Source organism: Podarcis melisellensis (assembly GCF_964234715.1).
Source record: "Podarcis melisellensis genome assembly, chromosome: 1".
Taxonomy (NCBI): Eukaryota; Metazoa; Chordata; class Lepidosauria; order Squamata; family Lacertidae; genus Podarcis; species Podarcis melisellensis.
In genome coordinates this window covers 91,313,219-91,331,196 of record NC_138528.1, presented here as the reverse complement: position 1 = coordinate 91,331,196, position 17,978 = coordinate 91,313,219, and the positions used below count along the sequence as shown (strand labels likewise).

General features: G+C 40.6%; 1 protein-coding gene across 11 annotated transcripts in view; it reads right to left on the bottom strand.

Moving 5' to 3' along the window:
* The window catches only part of KALRN (kalirin RhoGEF kinase), a 483,631-nt gene extending 476,064 nt beyond the window's left edge, over positions 1 to 7,567 (bottom strand). For 3 of the 11 annotated variants that reach the window (XM_081924445.1, XM_081924446.1, XM_081924447.1), the window contains exon 1: positions 7,269 to 7,548. In XM_081924445.1, coding sequence (XP_081780571.1) covers positions 7,269 to 7,272 — 4 coding nt within the window. In that variant the 5' untranslated portion in view covers positions 7,273 to 7,548. Of the gene's footprint in view, positions 1 to 7,268 lie in introns of all 11 variants that reach the window. The other 8 variants (XM_081924448.1, XM_081924449.1, XM_081924432.1 and 5 more) reach the window with 5 other exon arrangements.
* Positions 7,568 to 17,978: the final 10,411 nt, after the last annotated feature.

Genomic DNA, 17,978 nt, shown 5'->3' with positions numbered 1-17,978 from the left:
AAGTCCAACTAAATTCAGTGGTGCTTACTTCTGAGTAAATGAGCATGAGAGCAGACTGCCTGTCACACAGTCTCTGATTGGCTGGATTGTGTCCTGCATTTATAGGCATGTATGGCAAGAATTCAAAAAAATACTTCTTAACCACAAAATTGAACAGTGAGCACTGTTTTATTACCACATGCATTCACTTGAGTGTGCTTGTAGGACATTAATTTCACACATGGCTGGGCATAAATACAAACCTGGTTTCCAATTCACCCTTACAAAAGATGTGTCAATTAAAAAAAGAAAGAAAAAGTTTCAGTCTTGAGTAAGAGGGCAAAAAACCTCAGTTTGCAGATATACTGAACAAACTGCATCAAGTCTACCAATTGTGTAATTAATTGGTTTTAAAAGATACACAATGATCAGGAAAATAACATGTATCTTAGGGTGGACATGTGAAAGCAACCTTAAGAAATCTTAGAGATCAGTGGCCTAAAAGTGATAGAGATGCTGCCTTTCTAACAAGGCTATGGATACTTCAAGACTACTGCTATTTTGTGGGTCGAATTCAATTGTGTGCTGTAAATTCAAGTTAGGTTATTAAAGTGGATTTGGTGCTCTTGCAAAACATACTTCTGCTTCTTCTTATTTGAAATGGCTTTTGTGACAAGGGAAATGTCCCATAACTTCCCTACAATAAAGCAGGATGAATGCTCAATAAACATCCAACATTGTATAAATTCCCAATAAACTTTGGGGATTGTAGCCTATTAAATTTTACTACAGTAGACCCATTGTAATAAATGGACCTAAGTTAGTTGTGTTTATTAATTCCAATAGACTTACTCTAAGTATGACTAACACGGGATAAAACCGTGTGCAAACAAATCAGGACGAGTCCTCAGTAAACAGGTCATCCAGGAGTGACTTATGTGCTGCAGTTAGTTTCGAAAACCCAGCACATCTTCAGATTTGCTGAAGTACAGATGGTAAGATTTTGCCATTGCTCCCCTCCGAAAATGCTTTGTCTGATGCATTTAAGATAGCTGCATTAAGAATGACCTGAAAACTTGTAAAATTCATTGTCAACAATGTGGTTTCACTGAACCAGAACAGTGCAACACTTATTTGTTTTGCTATTTGAAAATCCACAGCAGATACTGTCTGACACCTACAGGCTACCCAGTGTGGGCAAAATAAATTTAGGCAGAGTGGAAATGTTCCCAGAAATCAACATTCTCAGTTAATTGTAATTCTTACAGTGGTGACTAGCACACTGATATGTCAGTGCTCCAGACACCTGCAAGCTAGACTACAATAATGATTTAAATACTAATTAATGCTGTTCTAAACATACTACTAGAGTCAGCACAAGAGAAAGAAAGATAACCATACAAAATTTGCAATGGTAGATTCAAGTCTCCAAGATAAAGGTACGGCTTCAATTACATCTACCTTGTTTTGCTGCCATAGTTGCAGCTAACATCCTTAAAGAAGCTATTTAAAAGTGCGCTCAAAAGAGGATGTCCATTATTAGTTAGACTTCCCTCTTACACACACACAATTTTTCCATTTCTGTCAAATTTCCATAGACCTCCTCTTCCAAACAACCACCTGCTTAGCTGCTACATATCTCTGCATCCTTACTCTAAAAAGAAACTTGTGCAGCAATTAAAATTAGAAAGTTTTTAAAAATACAAATCTTTAATATTCTGGACATTACATGCTAGGGATTAGTCTCTTTAACAACATGCCTGCTACAGAGAGAAAACCAGAGGGGAAAATCTAGAAGGTGAAAGGACTTTGCTGAATGATTAGATTATCCTTTTGTAACGTTGTACTAGTCTCACTTGACAAGTCCAGAAAAATCTAATACTGCATAAGGAAAATAAATATGGGTCAGGTGTATTATAACAGTTTAAATTACAGGTCAGTGTAGGTGAGACAGATTAAAATGTTCCATGGAGCCTAAATTAAGGCTGATTCTAGATAGGGGCTTAATTTGTTACTAAAATATCACAAATGGATCATTAACACTTATTAAAAATTATTGGATTTCTTCAGAATGAGTAAGTCCATATTAAATGGGGCAAAAAATATAGGCTGGGATTTTGAGGCCAATGACATCATGTGGACACTACAAAAATGTTCCCATAAAAAACACCTTCTGGAGCCCCCCCCCCCCAAGGATGTTTTCTGCTTCCCACTATAAACCATAGTTGTCCCCAAAATAAGACCAGAAACAATGCTATACAGTATAGGGCTCAGCTGAAATATATTTTGCAAGCATTTTGCAGCTCCCCCCAAACACCCTGTGTCTTCAGTGAAGATGGGGAAGAGGGATTTTAAAGGATGTGGAATCATGGAAGCATTCCTATAACCAACACTTCCTGACTTGCCATGCTGCAATAAAACCATCATAGCCGGAAAGACAAGCGTAACTGTGTTGCCAAGACAACTGGGGACAATACTCTGCGTCTTACTGCACTGCTATGCTACCCTATGGTGGTTCCACAGCAGCACAGATATACAGGGAGCGTCACTCCAGTTCCTTAGCAACAAGGATACACCCCTTCACAGCAGTCTGAGCTTGATTGGCCTCAGTGACATCACCACATAACCAAATCTCACTGGTTATGGACTGCTGTTATGTCACTGCATTCTGTAAATGAGTCCTGACTGGTTGACAGGGGAAGAAACAGTTAGCAGAGCAGGACGTTTAGGTTTCAGACAATAGAAAGTCCTCTCCTTTGGGGGTGAAATTTCAGCACAGTCTTGGTACTACAAAAGTGTAGAACAGTTTAAGGGGGGGAAATTATGAGCAAATAATATTTTAACCATGCATTCGAATAAATGAAAATGAATGCCACATTCTAATTCTAACTTTTGGAGCAATGAGTGAAGTAAGTCTTATGTAAACATACAAAGGAGTGGGTTGAAAGAGATTTCATTTTAGAACTAATTCAGTAAGAGGAAGGAAGAGCTACTATTTGAAAATTCAGCACTAGCAAATTGGGATAAACTCCCGAAAGTATAGAACAAGCCACCTTGAGCTTTGAAAGGGCAATAGGTGCAGAGTAGAATCTATTAACATGCTTCTGCAGTGGAAAGGCTAGAAATTGTTAGATGAAGGGGAGGGTGAATACATTTGTCACCACATTGCTTACTCCATTCTTACTTTTTATTATCAATTTCCCCAGAAGGTCAGCCTGGTGCCTATAGTAGAAAATCGCATAAATTTATTGGCCTGATGCCAATGGAGTTGATGTTGCTAAGCTTATAATTTATTTTCAAAATCTAAACCGACAATGCAAATAAAAAATGCAAGTTAAACCGGCAGGAATCTTTGCAAATAATCACTGTGCATTAGTTATATATGGAATTTTACATGGGGCCACTGCCTGGGGAACTATCAGCAGAAGCTTTAGATCTAGTGATGGCCCATTCTTAAACAAGATGTGTAGAAGAGAGAATATCAACAGCTGCAGCTTGTCTCACTCCTACATTGCAAGCCCCCCCCCTTCTAAAAGACTTTATCCTGCTTTTCTCTCCCAACAATGGTGCCTCTCCTCAAGACAGCGGTATAATAGTACAGAAGCCCTATCTACCTTTATATAAGCCTATGTTCCTCACTGGAAGGCCCTTGTGGTGGTGGCAAGCTACACATTGTGAGCTCAAATTATTACTTGAATGGGTGAGGGGAAAATGCTGCTGCCCCACCAAAAAAAATAGTGTCTCCAGTCAGACCACTTGCCCTCACATTTTCCTTTTGGGGGAAGCCCAGCAAACAACCTAATGGGCAAGAACAGGTAGAATTTATACAGCAAGGAAGGGAAGAAAAGGAAAAAAGAGAACTATATCCAACACAAATAGAAGGGGGTGGACTTTAGTAAGTGATCCACAGATTACTAAGCAATTGGAGTCTCTCAGCACTGCCTCTTGCTACTCAAGCCCTGTGGTGGGATGCAGCTCAATCTATGCTACTCGAAGTCTGCGGACCTGTTTCAATCACATGTAGCCAATGCAGTGTGCTTCATGTTGGACTACAACTCCCATTAGCCTCCAGTCAATAAAGCCAATTGGTCGGGGATGATAGGAGTTGTAGTTTACAATACCTTGAGGGCATCACATTGGCTGCCTTTGGTTTAGAGAATACTGAGTTAGACAGCCTGTCTCATTTTAAGATGACTTCCTATGTTCTCACACTAGGCCTTTATGCAGATGTATAGAAGGAATTGTAAAATTAATGGCAGATCCCACAATCTACTCTGGAGTTTTGGTACAACATAAATTCAGATTCTATAACACTCTCCAGTGACTTGATGGAAACTTTTCAGGGAGTGAGATGAATTAATGAGTGCTATTCATTCCCATTATCAATCCTTATGCCTCCTTTTAAACATAATTTTATTTTTTAAAAAAGCTTTATTCAGTAACGTAAGGGTGCTTTTTTTGTTTACTTGTACAACAGCAAATAACCACTTCTAAAATCAGCAGTCTGTAGTTACTGTGCCTTTTCTAAAGGCTAGGGTATATAAAGGAGGTGATTATATAAATAGAACCAATATAGGTTGCTGAAGAAGGGTGCAAGCTTTGCTGATTTTACAGAACTTTCAGTTTCAAAACACAGAATAATGTCATAAACTTTGTTTTCATTCCACTCTGTCCAAGCAAGCAGGTTTTGTAAAACACTAAAGTTTGTAGCCATGAATGTGGGATTCATTTAGTTCAGCCAAAACGTCTTGAACAAATAACTCCTACTCTGGAAATTATTTTTTAACGTGAGTAGCCTATTAAGATTCTACATCCATGCCTAAATACAGGGGAATGCCAGTACTTCACCACATATGCATTTCTAGATAAGTAATGATGCCTGGTTAAACACTAATAGGAGTCCATGGAACTGCTGTTAAGTCTATACACACCTTTCTGTTTTAACTCAAACATTAAACTTGCTATCCACTCTCCTAAGAATTACCTTCCGACAGCCTAATCTGGTCCCTCCTCTCAGATCTGGCTATTTGGATTGGAACTTCTCATTTACATTATTGCAATGCACTCCACTTAAAAATGAATTGGAAGCATACTGTAGACGGTTAATAAGTACAGCTTTCCCTATCATTGCATCTCCATGCTGGGGGAAAGCAGGACCAGTTGAACTTCTGCCTGTATGATTAATTTGTTAAATCATTCAAGACAAAGGCAGCCTTCATGATGTAATCAGCTTTGGTCAGGGACTGCTACTTCAGTAATTAGAGCCAATTAATTCATTGCTGTGCAAATGAAGAACACCTTCCAACAGAATCTAAACAGCACAAGATCATCACAGGATATACCTAATAACTTGGAATGTGGCTTTTGGCTCCAATGACAACAAATCTGAAAGAAAAGCAGAAATCTGGCTGAATATGACCAGGAACACATGTTCATTGGATAAGAGCTATTCAGCATGAGGACATTATAACTTGATTGCCAAATTAGTAAATGTGAAGCTTCAAGCAAGTTACTAGGGTCCAAAACACCTTTTTGAGCAAAAGAATTTACCTTACTAAATGACTCTCTAGCAGTGTGTGTGTGTGTGTGTGTGTGTGTGTGTGTGTGTATAATTTGCCATGTTCTCTAAAAATATTATTTCAGTTAGGTTGAGCTGCCAGGCTACAACCAAGTGAAAGCTCATTTACCTCAATGAGATTTACCTTAAAATCTCTTGGTACATTGGGAGACAAGGCAGCTGTGGCTTCTCCCACCCCAGTCCTTCATCAGTCCTATCATCTCAATCCCTTCACCCGATCTGACTCCAGGTGTGCTTCAAAGGAGGTAGGGGGAGGGGGGAAATGATCTAGGATGGGAACAGGCAGCAGAAGTCATGGCTGCCTTGGGAGATTTAAAGTTATAAGAACGTTATTCAGGTTTGAACGCAGCAATCTTACAATCAGATGAACAGCCTGTTCAGCACTCGGAAAAAGGGCAACGCCATGAGGCAGAGAACTACAGCTAGTTTATACATATTTTTATGTAACTTGATTAAATTAGTAAGGCCCAGGTGGATTCTAGGACTAAAACTGCCTGATATGAAACATTACCCATGCAACTTCCAATTAAACACCTGCCTAGGCAATTCTTACCATTATTTGTAGAGGTTCATCAGCTTGCTGAGTGTTAATGTACACTAGTAAAAATGATTACTTTGTAAAAGCCAATGCTACTTTTTTAAAAATAAAAAAGTTGTTTTGAGTGTGTGTTAATTATCCACTAAAATTATATGAATGGCTGGACAAATTAACAGGTTTGACCACATAACTGAGGGTTATTTCCTTCTTATTTTGACTTACATGAGAGAAAATCCCATGAAGTGGAATGGAGCTTACTTTCGAGTAGACCTGCACAGGACTGCACTGTTAAGAGTCTGGTCACTTTATCACTTATCAACTCACTGCCCAGTGGACAAAGGGGCTGTAGCTCAATAAGAGACTATCTGCTTTGCTAGCAGAAGGTCCTGCATTCAATCCCTGGCAATTCCTCCAATTAAAAAAACAACTAGGTGGCAGGTGATGTGACAGACTTCCGCCACCCACAGTAGACAAAACTGGGCTAGTGATGAACAAATAATCAGATCTGGGAGCATATAAAACAGCTTATGTTTCTAATGTAACAGGCTCTCAGAAACTATCCCTCAGGCTCTTTTTTTTAAAAAAACTAGGATATTCTGTTTTTAAAGCTAGGATATTCTGTTTAGATTAGGATATTCTGAAAGATGGTCCTTTACAACACATTAAAGCATTTTCTAACACTCATCATAGCTGAAGTTTTAAAGATTCCAAAATGTGCCAGAGAAACAGACTTTAAGAGTCTGTGGCCATTGGACAGTGAGCTGCTATGAAGATAAGATGCCAAGGTGGAAAAAGAGGTTCCTATATTTTAATCATCAAGCAAAAGTATCAGCAGCTGTGGCTCTTCTCACCTCTGCAAGATAAGTGGCACCCGTCAAAAATCCAGCTTCTATATAACTATGAAATATATGGCAGTCAAATCCCCTTTGGTATATGGTCACTCTGTATGAGGAAACTTTCAAAATGCAGCACAGAGATTAAGCAGGAGAAACTATCTCACAGTGCAATCCTCTCACCATGTCCACTCAGAAGTAAGTCTGATTGAATTCAGTGGGTCTTACTCTCAGGTAAGTGGGGTTACAATTGCAGCCTTAAGGAAGAGACTACCTACAGGAACTAGGCATGTGGGGCAAAGTCTCCCTCCATTCCCAAATAAAGATCAAGTTGACTTACCCATCCTCTGATATTTTCATCAGCTTCAGTCTTTAAAAATCTCTGCCATTAAAGGTTGGTTCCCTGAACCACATCCACTTTGCAATCATTCCGGGGGTGGGGGGCACAAAACAACCCAAAATGCCCTTGTAGAAATTCTTTACAAAGGTGGGGAGGGGGAGAGAGAATCTTCTGAGCAGCCAATCAAGCAGCGTTTGCCAAGACTGTACTCCGTACAAAGCACATTCAGCTTTGTATTCAGCAATATGCTCTACTAATAGTTAACATAAATCATTAGGGTAACTTTACAACATAAAAGACCAAACCATTTAATCTGGATTGTTCTTTTATATATCCCCCACTTTGCAAGGTTGCCATGCAACTGACTTGTAGCTAAGCAGCAATAAGTAAGTGACGATGCTATTGCTCCCTCTAGTGTAAATATGCATTCTTATTTATTAAATTCATAAAAGTCTAGAAGCAATAATTTACCATCCCAGCCAGCAGAAGGAAACCACCATGCATTCCCCAAAGACAAGAACATTTACTTATAAATAATTGCTACACATTAACAGGTTTGCCTGCTGTGTTTTTCCTGGTGTTTGGGGTGGCCCCCTCTTTGAGAATGTTTCTCTGTGTAAATTCACTGACACTTAAACAAGTAGTGCTGACATCCATATAATGGGCCAAATGCTTTTTAAAAAGGGATCAGATTCTGAGTAGCACAGATCTGCTGAATTCTGTAATTTCTTCCTTTGGCACACAGTGAGTACATGGACTTCTTCACCTTTTATAGGAAGAGGTAGTGGGTGGCAGTTTCATTACACAGTGTGCAAGATAGTTCTTGCTGCACATGTGCGCAATTTAACAACCAGTCCTGTGAACCATCTGCTTCTCTGGCCATGCTATGTGATGCTCTTCCTTCAATGTGCTTCTGAAAGGCATATCTCGGTAACTAGCAAGCAGACAAAAAGTTAGAGCCTAGTGCACTTCCTCTAGAGAAGGGTCTTTTACTGTTCGTGTTAAAGCTATGAATTAGGGACTAGCTAGTTTCACCTTAGCAATGAATGAACTGGCTGTGTGTTGTGCACAGATCTATATTTTATATCAGCCTGACATATTTATATGTTACAGTAAGAGTTGTACTGCTACAGATATAACCTTAGGTGGCATAACCTACATGCATCTATGGGTCAATGAAACTAGCTTGATAGGAATCAAATCAAACAGATACTTGGACTGTCATTGGATCTGTAAATAAATGTTGTAAAATTTGCCTCTGGTGAACAAATATTACACCTTTTGTTACCTATGGGTGAAAAAGTTGTGTGTGCTGTTTTGTGATAGCATGGGGTATATATCATTCTTCAAGGTTATTCTTCCGAATTGGAACTATGTGTGTTTCTGATTTAAACTGAAATCACTACCTGCCTGGTTGGTTTATTCTATGAAGGTTGGAAACTCTGGCATTTGTGGGGCTTGTACTTTGAGGAACCTCTTTAGAGACAACAGCCACAGATATATACTTCTCTTTATGCAAATCAGCTATATAGACTCTCCTTAAGAGTTGGCCACGCTGGGGAAATCAATTTAAAGCAAGCTATGATAAAATCTTACATTGGAGTTTGTTGAATTAATTGATAGCTGGGTTACTCACTATAGTTCTTTTGGGAGCCATGGGGCCAGGTGGCTACATGGTAAGGAATGGGACTGGAAAAGAAGAAATAACTGTTTGCTTAAGAAGAAAATATAGAAGGGCAAGTCTTTTGCAGCTTATCATGTTCACACTGAAAACTATGATGCAGGAAAAAGAACTGGATAGTAGCCTGTAAAACACAGTGAATGAAGCAGTGTATCCTGAAAAGTAATTTATGCAAAGCAGGACATTAGCACAGAGAAGGAGTCAGACCACCATAGAATTAAGAAGTAAGTTTGCTTTCATGCTAAGCACAGGAATGAGATGTTGGAGAACAGTTTTTTTCTCCAGGATCAGTTGGCAGAGAAATCTTGTATTGTGCTAGATGGCAGGAGTTGTGGAAATGCTAGTGTAAGGGTGGCCTCAAAACCCACAGTATTCATCCCAAACTCTACATGGGACCAAGGTTTGATCAACATGAACTGCAGCTTATTATCAAGCACAAGGTGGTTCCCAGAGTGTTGCATTTCCCCCCACTCACTTGTCTGTCCAGAGCTGTTCCCTCACATTTTCCCTTGAGCCTGCTTCTTGAACTCAGGGTAAGGACCAGTACTGCTCCCATGCTGGGTGACTTACCCTTATACAAAAATCAGAGCCAAAAGGAAATTCCTTGTAGACATAGCCTATGAGATTTGCCAGGAATCTCAGAATTCTGCTGTTCCTAGAAGCTCTAAGCTCATTACACCACCTTCTCTAGGGTGATGTCTTCTCTATACCAGGTGGGGTTGACCAGGAGAGTGGTACTGGTCTCTGCACTATGATAAGGTAGCTAATGCAACACTTCCTCTGCTCTTCACAGATATCTGATTCAGCCTCTATCCCCAGGACCCTCTCCTCCACACACAGGGCTTGGTCCATGTCTCTTGGCCCTTTCTCTTCTTATCCATTTGTTCAGAACCCAAGAGCATCTCCCTCCAGCTACCCATTATAGGTCATATTTCATAGTTCTTTCACCGCTTGAAACTTTTTAGTGAGCAATTATAGTGTCACAGAGAAAGAAATGGACATCTATCATATACAGAAGTGCAGGAGTAAATGCTGATGTGCAGGAGCGAATTGTAATAGTCCCCCTAGCCACACTTCCAACCAGAGTCTAAAACACGAAAGCAACTGCAAGGAGCTTGTAAGTAACTGAGCCTCACAGCCGACCCCTACTCCCATTCCCAAGTCTGAGGTGTTAGGAATCTTGAGAGAGAGGCACTTTCCAAAGTTTGCTCTCTTCCTGCCCTTTGAGGGCCTGGCTTTTTGGAGAGCCGAGGTGGGACAGTGGATATGCTGCTTGTTGAAGTGTTAAGCATGCCTCCACCTATACTCAACTTGTATATTTGTAAATAAATTCAAACATTACAAAACATCATACAGTGGTGCTGTCAGGGTAGGACTTTAGGGCCCTCCTCATCAGAAAGAGCAGGAGGAGCACTTAACGTAGCAGGGCTGGCTTACCACATTTTGAAGTGTGGTATTACCATTTTAAGGGACACAGGTGGCGCTGTGGGTTAAAGCCTCAGCGCCTAGGACTTGCCGATCGAAAGGTCGGCGGTTCGAATCCCTGCTGCGGGGTGCGCTCCCGCTGCTCGGTCCCAGCGCCTGCCAACCTAGCAGTTCGAAAGCACCTCCGGGTGCAAGTAGATAAATAGGGACCGCTTACCAGCGGGAAGGCAAACGGCGTTTCCGTGTGCAGCTCTGGCTCGCCAGAGCAGCGATGTCACGCTGGCCACGTGACCCGGAAGTGTCTTCGGACAGCGCTGGCCCCTGGCCTCTTAAGTGAGATGGGCGCACAACCCCAGAGTCTGTCAAGACTGGCCCGTACGGGCAGGGGTACCTTTACCTTTACCTTTATTACCATTTTAAGGAAGGTGGCTGGCTCCCCATAAGACCTTTAGTCCAAAAAGCTAAAATTATCTAGCTGCATTACTATGCCACAAACCTCCAGAGATCTCCTTCCAAAGGAAACAAAATCCAGATAGTTGTTGTACCCCTGTTGTACCCAGAATGTTTTTCACACATTCTGCAGAGGGATGCCCAAAGTCTCCTCGAGTGTACATACAGTTGACAAAGAACCATGGCGGTTGGCGGCCCCCTAATGACCGTTGCAGGTATGATGCCCCAGTCTGCATGTTTAAGTATACATGACCTTAGAATTGAGGTATTTTTCTTTAAAGATGCTCAGTACATCATATCTCCATGCCCTTATCATATGTGGAGTTCAGTAACTTTATCCTCCCTGCATATTGGAAAATCCACCCCCCTGGGGTATTGCAGCCTGTTCTTCAATACAGAGGCACTTTCCCTGTGTTCCACACTACCTTCTCCATTCCATAGTGTGCTACACACAACAGCATCTGGCCCATTGTGCTGAGTCCTATTAATATGCATTAGTTTAAAATATTTGAATATAAATGGTGCACCGTGAGCTTTTTGATAAAGCCAAAGGACATGCAAGTTCAGGACCTTTCTCTGCCTTTCTGAATTGAACATTAACCCTGACTGAAAATTTCAAAACACCAGGAATACATATTCAAAACGTATCATTGTCTGAAATTTTGGCAGCCTTCTTATCACTGTACAACGAGCTCTTTGGAGAATTACAGTGCAGTTTGGGTTTCCCCCACCGCCAAATATTCATGGACAAAAAGGTTGTGAAGATTAGGTTCCCAAAACAACAGAACCATCACTAGAATCTAATTAAAGCTATTTGTCAGAAGCATCTTTTAAAATTCAACAAGGCTCTGTAGAAACCAGCCTTGAACTGAAACTAAAATTATCTTGCCCTGGGTGTAATTAGTATAAGAGGGATTAATGAGCACATACAATTACACATTTGCTTTCCTACTCAGGCTTTGCATTTTTAGTGAAGAAAGAAAAATAAGTCACTAGGGTGGAGGAAATGCAATAAGCAGAAGAGATAAGTACATCTTGCTACAGAGCTGCATAGCTTGGTGAACACAAATTACTGCTACCTTGGATGGCAGCTCTGGCAATACTCGCTTTTGGTTAATCAGATGTTCTTAGAAGTAGGTCTTTAAATTTATTCTTGGCTGTTGACTTTAGGAAAGAATCACAACTGCAGTTTGCAATTTTTTTCCCATTTTTTATTATGTTTACATGAATCAAGGTTTAAGGTGACCAGCCAGCTCTCGATTCCAAAGACAATTAATTGTTGTTGTTGTTGATGATGATGATGAAAAAATTACTTACTACTGGGAAGGTTCAAGTGGCATAACCATGTAGACCATGAATGGAAACTAGTGAGTCAAGGGTGGACAATATGCAAAGAAGTTTAGTATATGCAAAAATAAACACACAAGAGATTCATTAATATGAAGGTCCCAAGGCATGGCCTGAGAGCACATAGTGGAGCTACCTGCTGAATTGAAGTCAGTTTGAGTTTAGTTAGTGCCTAAATGGCAGGCTACCTGACACTCCCATGTATGCTACCTTGAGTTTGTTTCTTAGTTTATTAAATTTATATCCCACCCTTCTCCCAAAAGGAGCCCAAGGCAACAAACACATGTAGGCAAATTTCCATGATGGAAGAGAGGTGGGATTTAAATAAATTTTAATACATAAAAATAAATGAAGAAATTGTTCACTACCTATCTTAAAACAGTTTTCCTTGGTGTTGTCAAAGAGTCACATTCACAAATTACCAAAGGAAAATGATAATAATAATGTACTATCATGTGGGCTGTAAATTTTACTGAATTCTCAAATTCTGATACTGGTTGCTTGCCAGAGCAATTTTGCTAAGTAGGCAATTGATAGCTGCCAACATCCATACCTAAACTAGGCATTTTAGCATATCTGTGTGCTTCATTGAGTCCAATTGCTTGTATAGATAATTACTGTGTTTCTAAAAACAAGTTCTAACACAGCAGAATTGTGCCCTTATGTATAGAGCCTTGTTTAGTACTCTAAAATGTGTTCAGGATTTTTTGTGGTTCATCTTTGCTTTCCTTCCTACTGCAGCCAATCCAGGGAAGGTGATGTCATTTTGTCACCTGATCTTCCCAAGGAAAATGCAAGAATTGGTCCTGGTGAAAGAGCAACAGATGTCAACTACTTGTAGTGGGGAGAGATGAAATGGTAAGCAAGCTAGGGGACATCCTAAGAGAGAATACAAAGCCATGATAGAATTAAAAAGTCCTTACTTCTAAGAAAGAATGGGCCAAAGCATGGAGTTTTCCCCCAGTTCTGCTTCTTCAGTTCTGTGTGTTTCTTTACAAAGCCATAATAGCAGTTGTGTCTTCATAAGAGAAGGGTCAAAACTAGATGTGCTTATACAAATGATCAGTATGCAAAACTGTATAAATTTTGCATGCAAGATATATCTGACTGCCTTGCTCATGTTACATGTCTTGTATGGCTACTGGTGTTGAAAAAGTTGCCCATCCCCTAAAAACAAACTTGCAAGTGTATTTAAGTCTGGAGCTTAATCCAACAAGCTGTTGTGTTTGGCAGTCTCCCCTTTTTTTCCACCCCCAGAAAATCCTCCTTGTCCTTGTTAGAGCTTTGCAGATTTATTCAATCACTGAAATTAGATAGAGGAAAGAACCTTGTATGTCCTTTTAATGCCCTTGGCTTGGGTTGAATCTAGTACTAGAAACCTCAATTTCTTCACTGAAATTAGGGGTTCACTGTTAAGTCCCTGGATTTCCCTTGAAATCAGCATAGATGGTAAACGCTTACACACAAGTTAGAATAAGCATGGAGCAAAAGAAGAAGAAAATATAACTGCAATTCAGCATGTCAGTCGTGTTCAATACATTCTGCTCCTCCATGAACAACGGGAGTGGTTTGTATTCAGTTTTCTTGTGGGAGTAAGTGGTGGATGCGACCATCTTTTTCCTTATAGCCCATCCACAGAAATATGCTTTTGGCATATTGGGTTTTGGATAACTACTTCTAGTTCTTTATGCCACCATCTGGAAAAGCAGATAGAGTAACTTGCCTAGTTTGAATGACCGCTGGGAGGAGCACAGAAAGAAATGACACAGTGAACTTGTAGCAGCAAAATCGGATGCCTTCATCTGCCCCACATGCAATTAAACATGTCTCTCCTGTATTGTTCTCTACAGCCACAGCAGGTGCTTTAACTCTCCAGCAATAGCTACAGTTGTTTAGCCATTATTTATAAACTGGCAAGATGAGGTAAAATAATGCCATGTTCATTTATAAAATATAAACAATGGCTGGGTGTTAATAAGGAAACTCCCTACCCCCAGTACGATTGTCACCTTAACAAATATTTCCTGAGTATATGGATACGCACTGCAACACCACAAATGTCTAATTATACTCTTACGTCCTTTTTTTGGTATTTTGAAAGCAGGTAAATGTAAGGGGACACCTGTTCATAAGCTTGCTTTACTTGCTTTAAGAGTGGTATTTGCATCAGATGCTATGGTTTTGTTCAAGAATTGCCCAAAAAGTGGTGGGAGAAGTCACCTTGTAGTAAAAAAATAATGCTAATATTAAGCATTTACCTGGTGTTTATTTGGTTATATACGGTAAATGTTCCATATAATGTTGAAGAATCCTGCATTAGAGATTTTGCCATGATGAGTGGTTGGGTTTGCACCACAGTCATTATGGACACTTTAATAAATTCATTGCACAAGAATTTGCAGTTCTTCCAACATCAACTTAGGCTTGAAAGTTTGTAATTATGGCACCTACATTTGGATGAGCCTTGTTGGTATTACACTGGTTTTTTTTAAGAAGCCTTCAATCCATGTAATTGGGAAGAAAGGCCGGCATTTGACTGTAGGCTCTCAAAAGCTAACAAGAACAGCTAAATACCTTTCTTTTTTCCCATTTCCCCCAACCTTCTAGTCCGAATGACAGAGTGCTATCTTCCACATTGTTACTTGATTTCACTGTTTTCTACCCACCATCCATAACCCCAACCTTGTGCACACAATTTTGTCAAACACTTATTGGGGTCCTTTCAATCTGCCTTGCCAACAGTGCAACCTATTACTTCTCTTTTTCCAGTCTTCACTCCAGCTGCTGAAAATGATTGCCCCCTCACTTACCCTCCTCCCAGTACTTGGCTTCTAGTCCTTTGATCTTTTTCTTTGCCATTCCTAGTAAGCAACCTGACCCTTTCACACCTTCTCTCTCACTCATTTCTTCCTCATCCTTCAGTCTTGCTTTCATCTTTTCCCTTCTTTGTTCACAAGCTCCCCAGTTCTTCCTTTCACTGAAGATTGTGTCCTTCCGCCTCCCCACCCCTAGCTAAGAAAAACACAGGAGCCAGAAAATGTCACCTTTAAAATTACTGTCCATTTCCAGCAGGTACTACATTGAAATCATTTTTCTCCAAGACATACTGACACAGCAGTATTTTTAGCTCCAGAAGTAAGAATTTAAAGCATTAAATAGAAAAAAGCTGCTATACTAAGATGACCTGTGATGTAACCATTTCACGTACTTTTATATAATATTAGCTAAACATGTGAACATGAATTTGTCATTGCATACAAATTAATTCTATATTACACAGAGCTCCATTATCAATTTGGTTGCTTACTTTCATTTCAAGAAGTGGATGTGGAAGCACAGTACTTTGTGCAACTCCACATTTCTATAAATATGTGATGAACAGACATTGTGCTACCTTCTGTGATATGGCTTAGCACAGAAAAGGAAATAATGATGAATGATTGCGTCTAAAGGACTCTGTGCCCTTAAAACAGCTTGCCTAACAATTTTCTCTCCTCCGCCTATCTTTCAGTACGTAAGTACAGAGAACATTCAAAACAGTACATTCTCACTAGCGCTCTCATGATCTCGCCACAGCAGGGATCATTCACATTCTCAAAGGGGGGGACGGGACATTAGATTGCTTGCCATACAAGAAAAGGGCATCCCTGGAGGTCTTAGCAAAGCCTTGACAATGCGTTCTCCACTATTGCTTTCTGGGGACTACAGTACCCATGGTATTTGGATGAGTAGGCGGCTCAGTAGCATAGATCACACTATGATGCCATCAGACACTATTGGCCAAGAACTGAGAGGCCTGTGGTTCAGAAGTGGAAACAACTATGCAGAGCCTTGTGGAAAAACTGCTGCACAAGAGGCAGGGAGGCAAGCAGAATCTGAATCAAAACTAAAATTCTATGGGGACTGTGTGGATAGATGGGGCAAGGGGTAAGATTCTTCTCTGGCTTAGATACAAATATGGGCCAGAGAAGAATTTGAGGTCTGTAATGTAATGTAGGGACGTGGGTGGCATAGGGACGCGGGTAGCGTTGTGGGTTAAACCGCAGAGCCTAGGACTTGCCGATCAGAAGGTCGGCGGTTCGAATCCCCGCGACGGGGTGAGCTCCCGTTGCCTGGTCCCTGCTCCTGCCAACCTAGCAGTTCGAAAGCACGTGAAAGTGCAAGTAGATAAATAGGTACTGCTCCGGTGGGAAGGTAAACAGTGTTTCCGTGCCCAGCTCTGGTTCGCCAGAAACAGCTTAGTCATGCTGGCCACATGACCCGGAAGCTGTACGCTGGCTCCCTCAGCCAATAAAGTGATATGAGCGCCGCAACCCCAGAGTCGGTCACGACTGGACCTAATGGTCAGGGGTCCCTTTATCCTTTACCTTTAATGTTATCCTTGTATTTAAGGTCATTATGAGTCCTAATGTGGAACTTAACTTACCTTGTTCCTCCATCTATATAGTCTTTTCCTATCTTCTTTTTCCAGAAATATTATTTCAGGCTTAGTAGAGGCCATTTTTAGGGAGGGGTAGAAATGGTCCAGAGCTCTTGGATATATTCTAAATTAAGTTTTTTTTATATTAACCTTTGTTGTAATTACTTCTGCATAACTCTTAACAACCTAGTTTCCACATTTGACTAAGGAAAAAATTGCCCTGCTTTGTTCTACAAAAATCAGCAGGTAAAGTTTTCAAACAACTGAAAAATAAGCATAATTGCCCAGCCATGCCTGCATATCAAATTGCTGTTAAAGGCATGGGGGAATGATTTGACAAAAACAAATTAGCAACCTTACAATAATAAGAAAGAGGAGCAGTGGCAGCTGGTCCAGTGAACAAGAAAGACAGATGTACCTCCCTTGCTTGTTTCCCTCTGCTTAATTACATTGCTTTGACATGTAGCTTAACCAGGGCTGACTTAATTGTGGCAGCTAGAGTGGTGACTGGGAGCAGCTGCCAGGACCGTATAACACTGGTCCTAAAGGATCTTCACTGACTCCCGGTACGTTTCCAAGCACAATTCAAAGTGTTAGTGCTGACCTTAAAAGCCTTAAACAGCCTCGGCCCAGTATACCTGGAGGAGCATCTCCACCCCCATCGCTCAGCCCAGACTCTAAGGTTCTCCTCCGACGGTCCTCCGGCAGTTCCCACACTGCTAGGAGTGAGGTTACAGGGAACCAAGCAGAGAGCCTTCTTGGTAGTGGTGCCCTCCCTGTGGAACGCCCTCCCATCAGATGTCAAGGAAATGAACAACTGTCTGATTTTTAGAAGACATCTGAAGGCAGCCCTTTATCAGGAGTTTTAAAATATTTGATGTTTTAATATGTTTTATATGTACTGTAAGCCGGCCAGAGTGATTGGAGAAACCCAACCAGGTGGGCGGGGTATAATTATTATTATTATTAATAATAATAATAATTTGCAGAAACAGGATACTAACAACAATACAGTAGCTCCTGAAAAGCTCACTATATGATGGTTCTCACTACATGAATAGGAGATCACTTGTAGCTCCCAGCCACTTAGTAACTCCAGAATTTCCAAGCCCCATCTCCCCAAATTCCAGGTACGGTAGCTACTAACAAGTAGGAACTTTAAGCTCACTGCTATGTCGGAGAGACAAAATATACCGTTTTTCTGGTTCATTCTTAAAGCTACTCAGATATTAATCTGTAGGTGCTTACTTTTGGTATGCTACAGCATGGATTATATGTAAACACATGACAAAACAGGTATTAGTTATTACCTGCCTCTTATATCCTGCCTCTTTAATAACCCTGGTCTGTTAATACAGGTCCTGTGCCTTTAATCAGCTGCATAGAA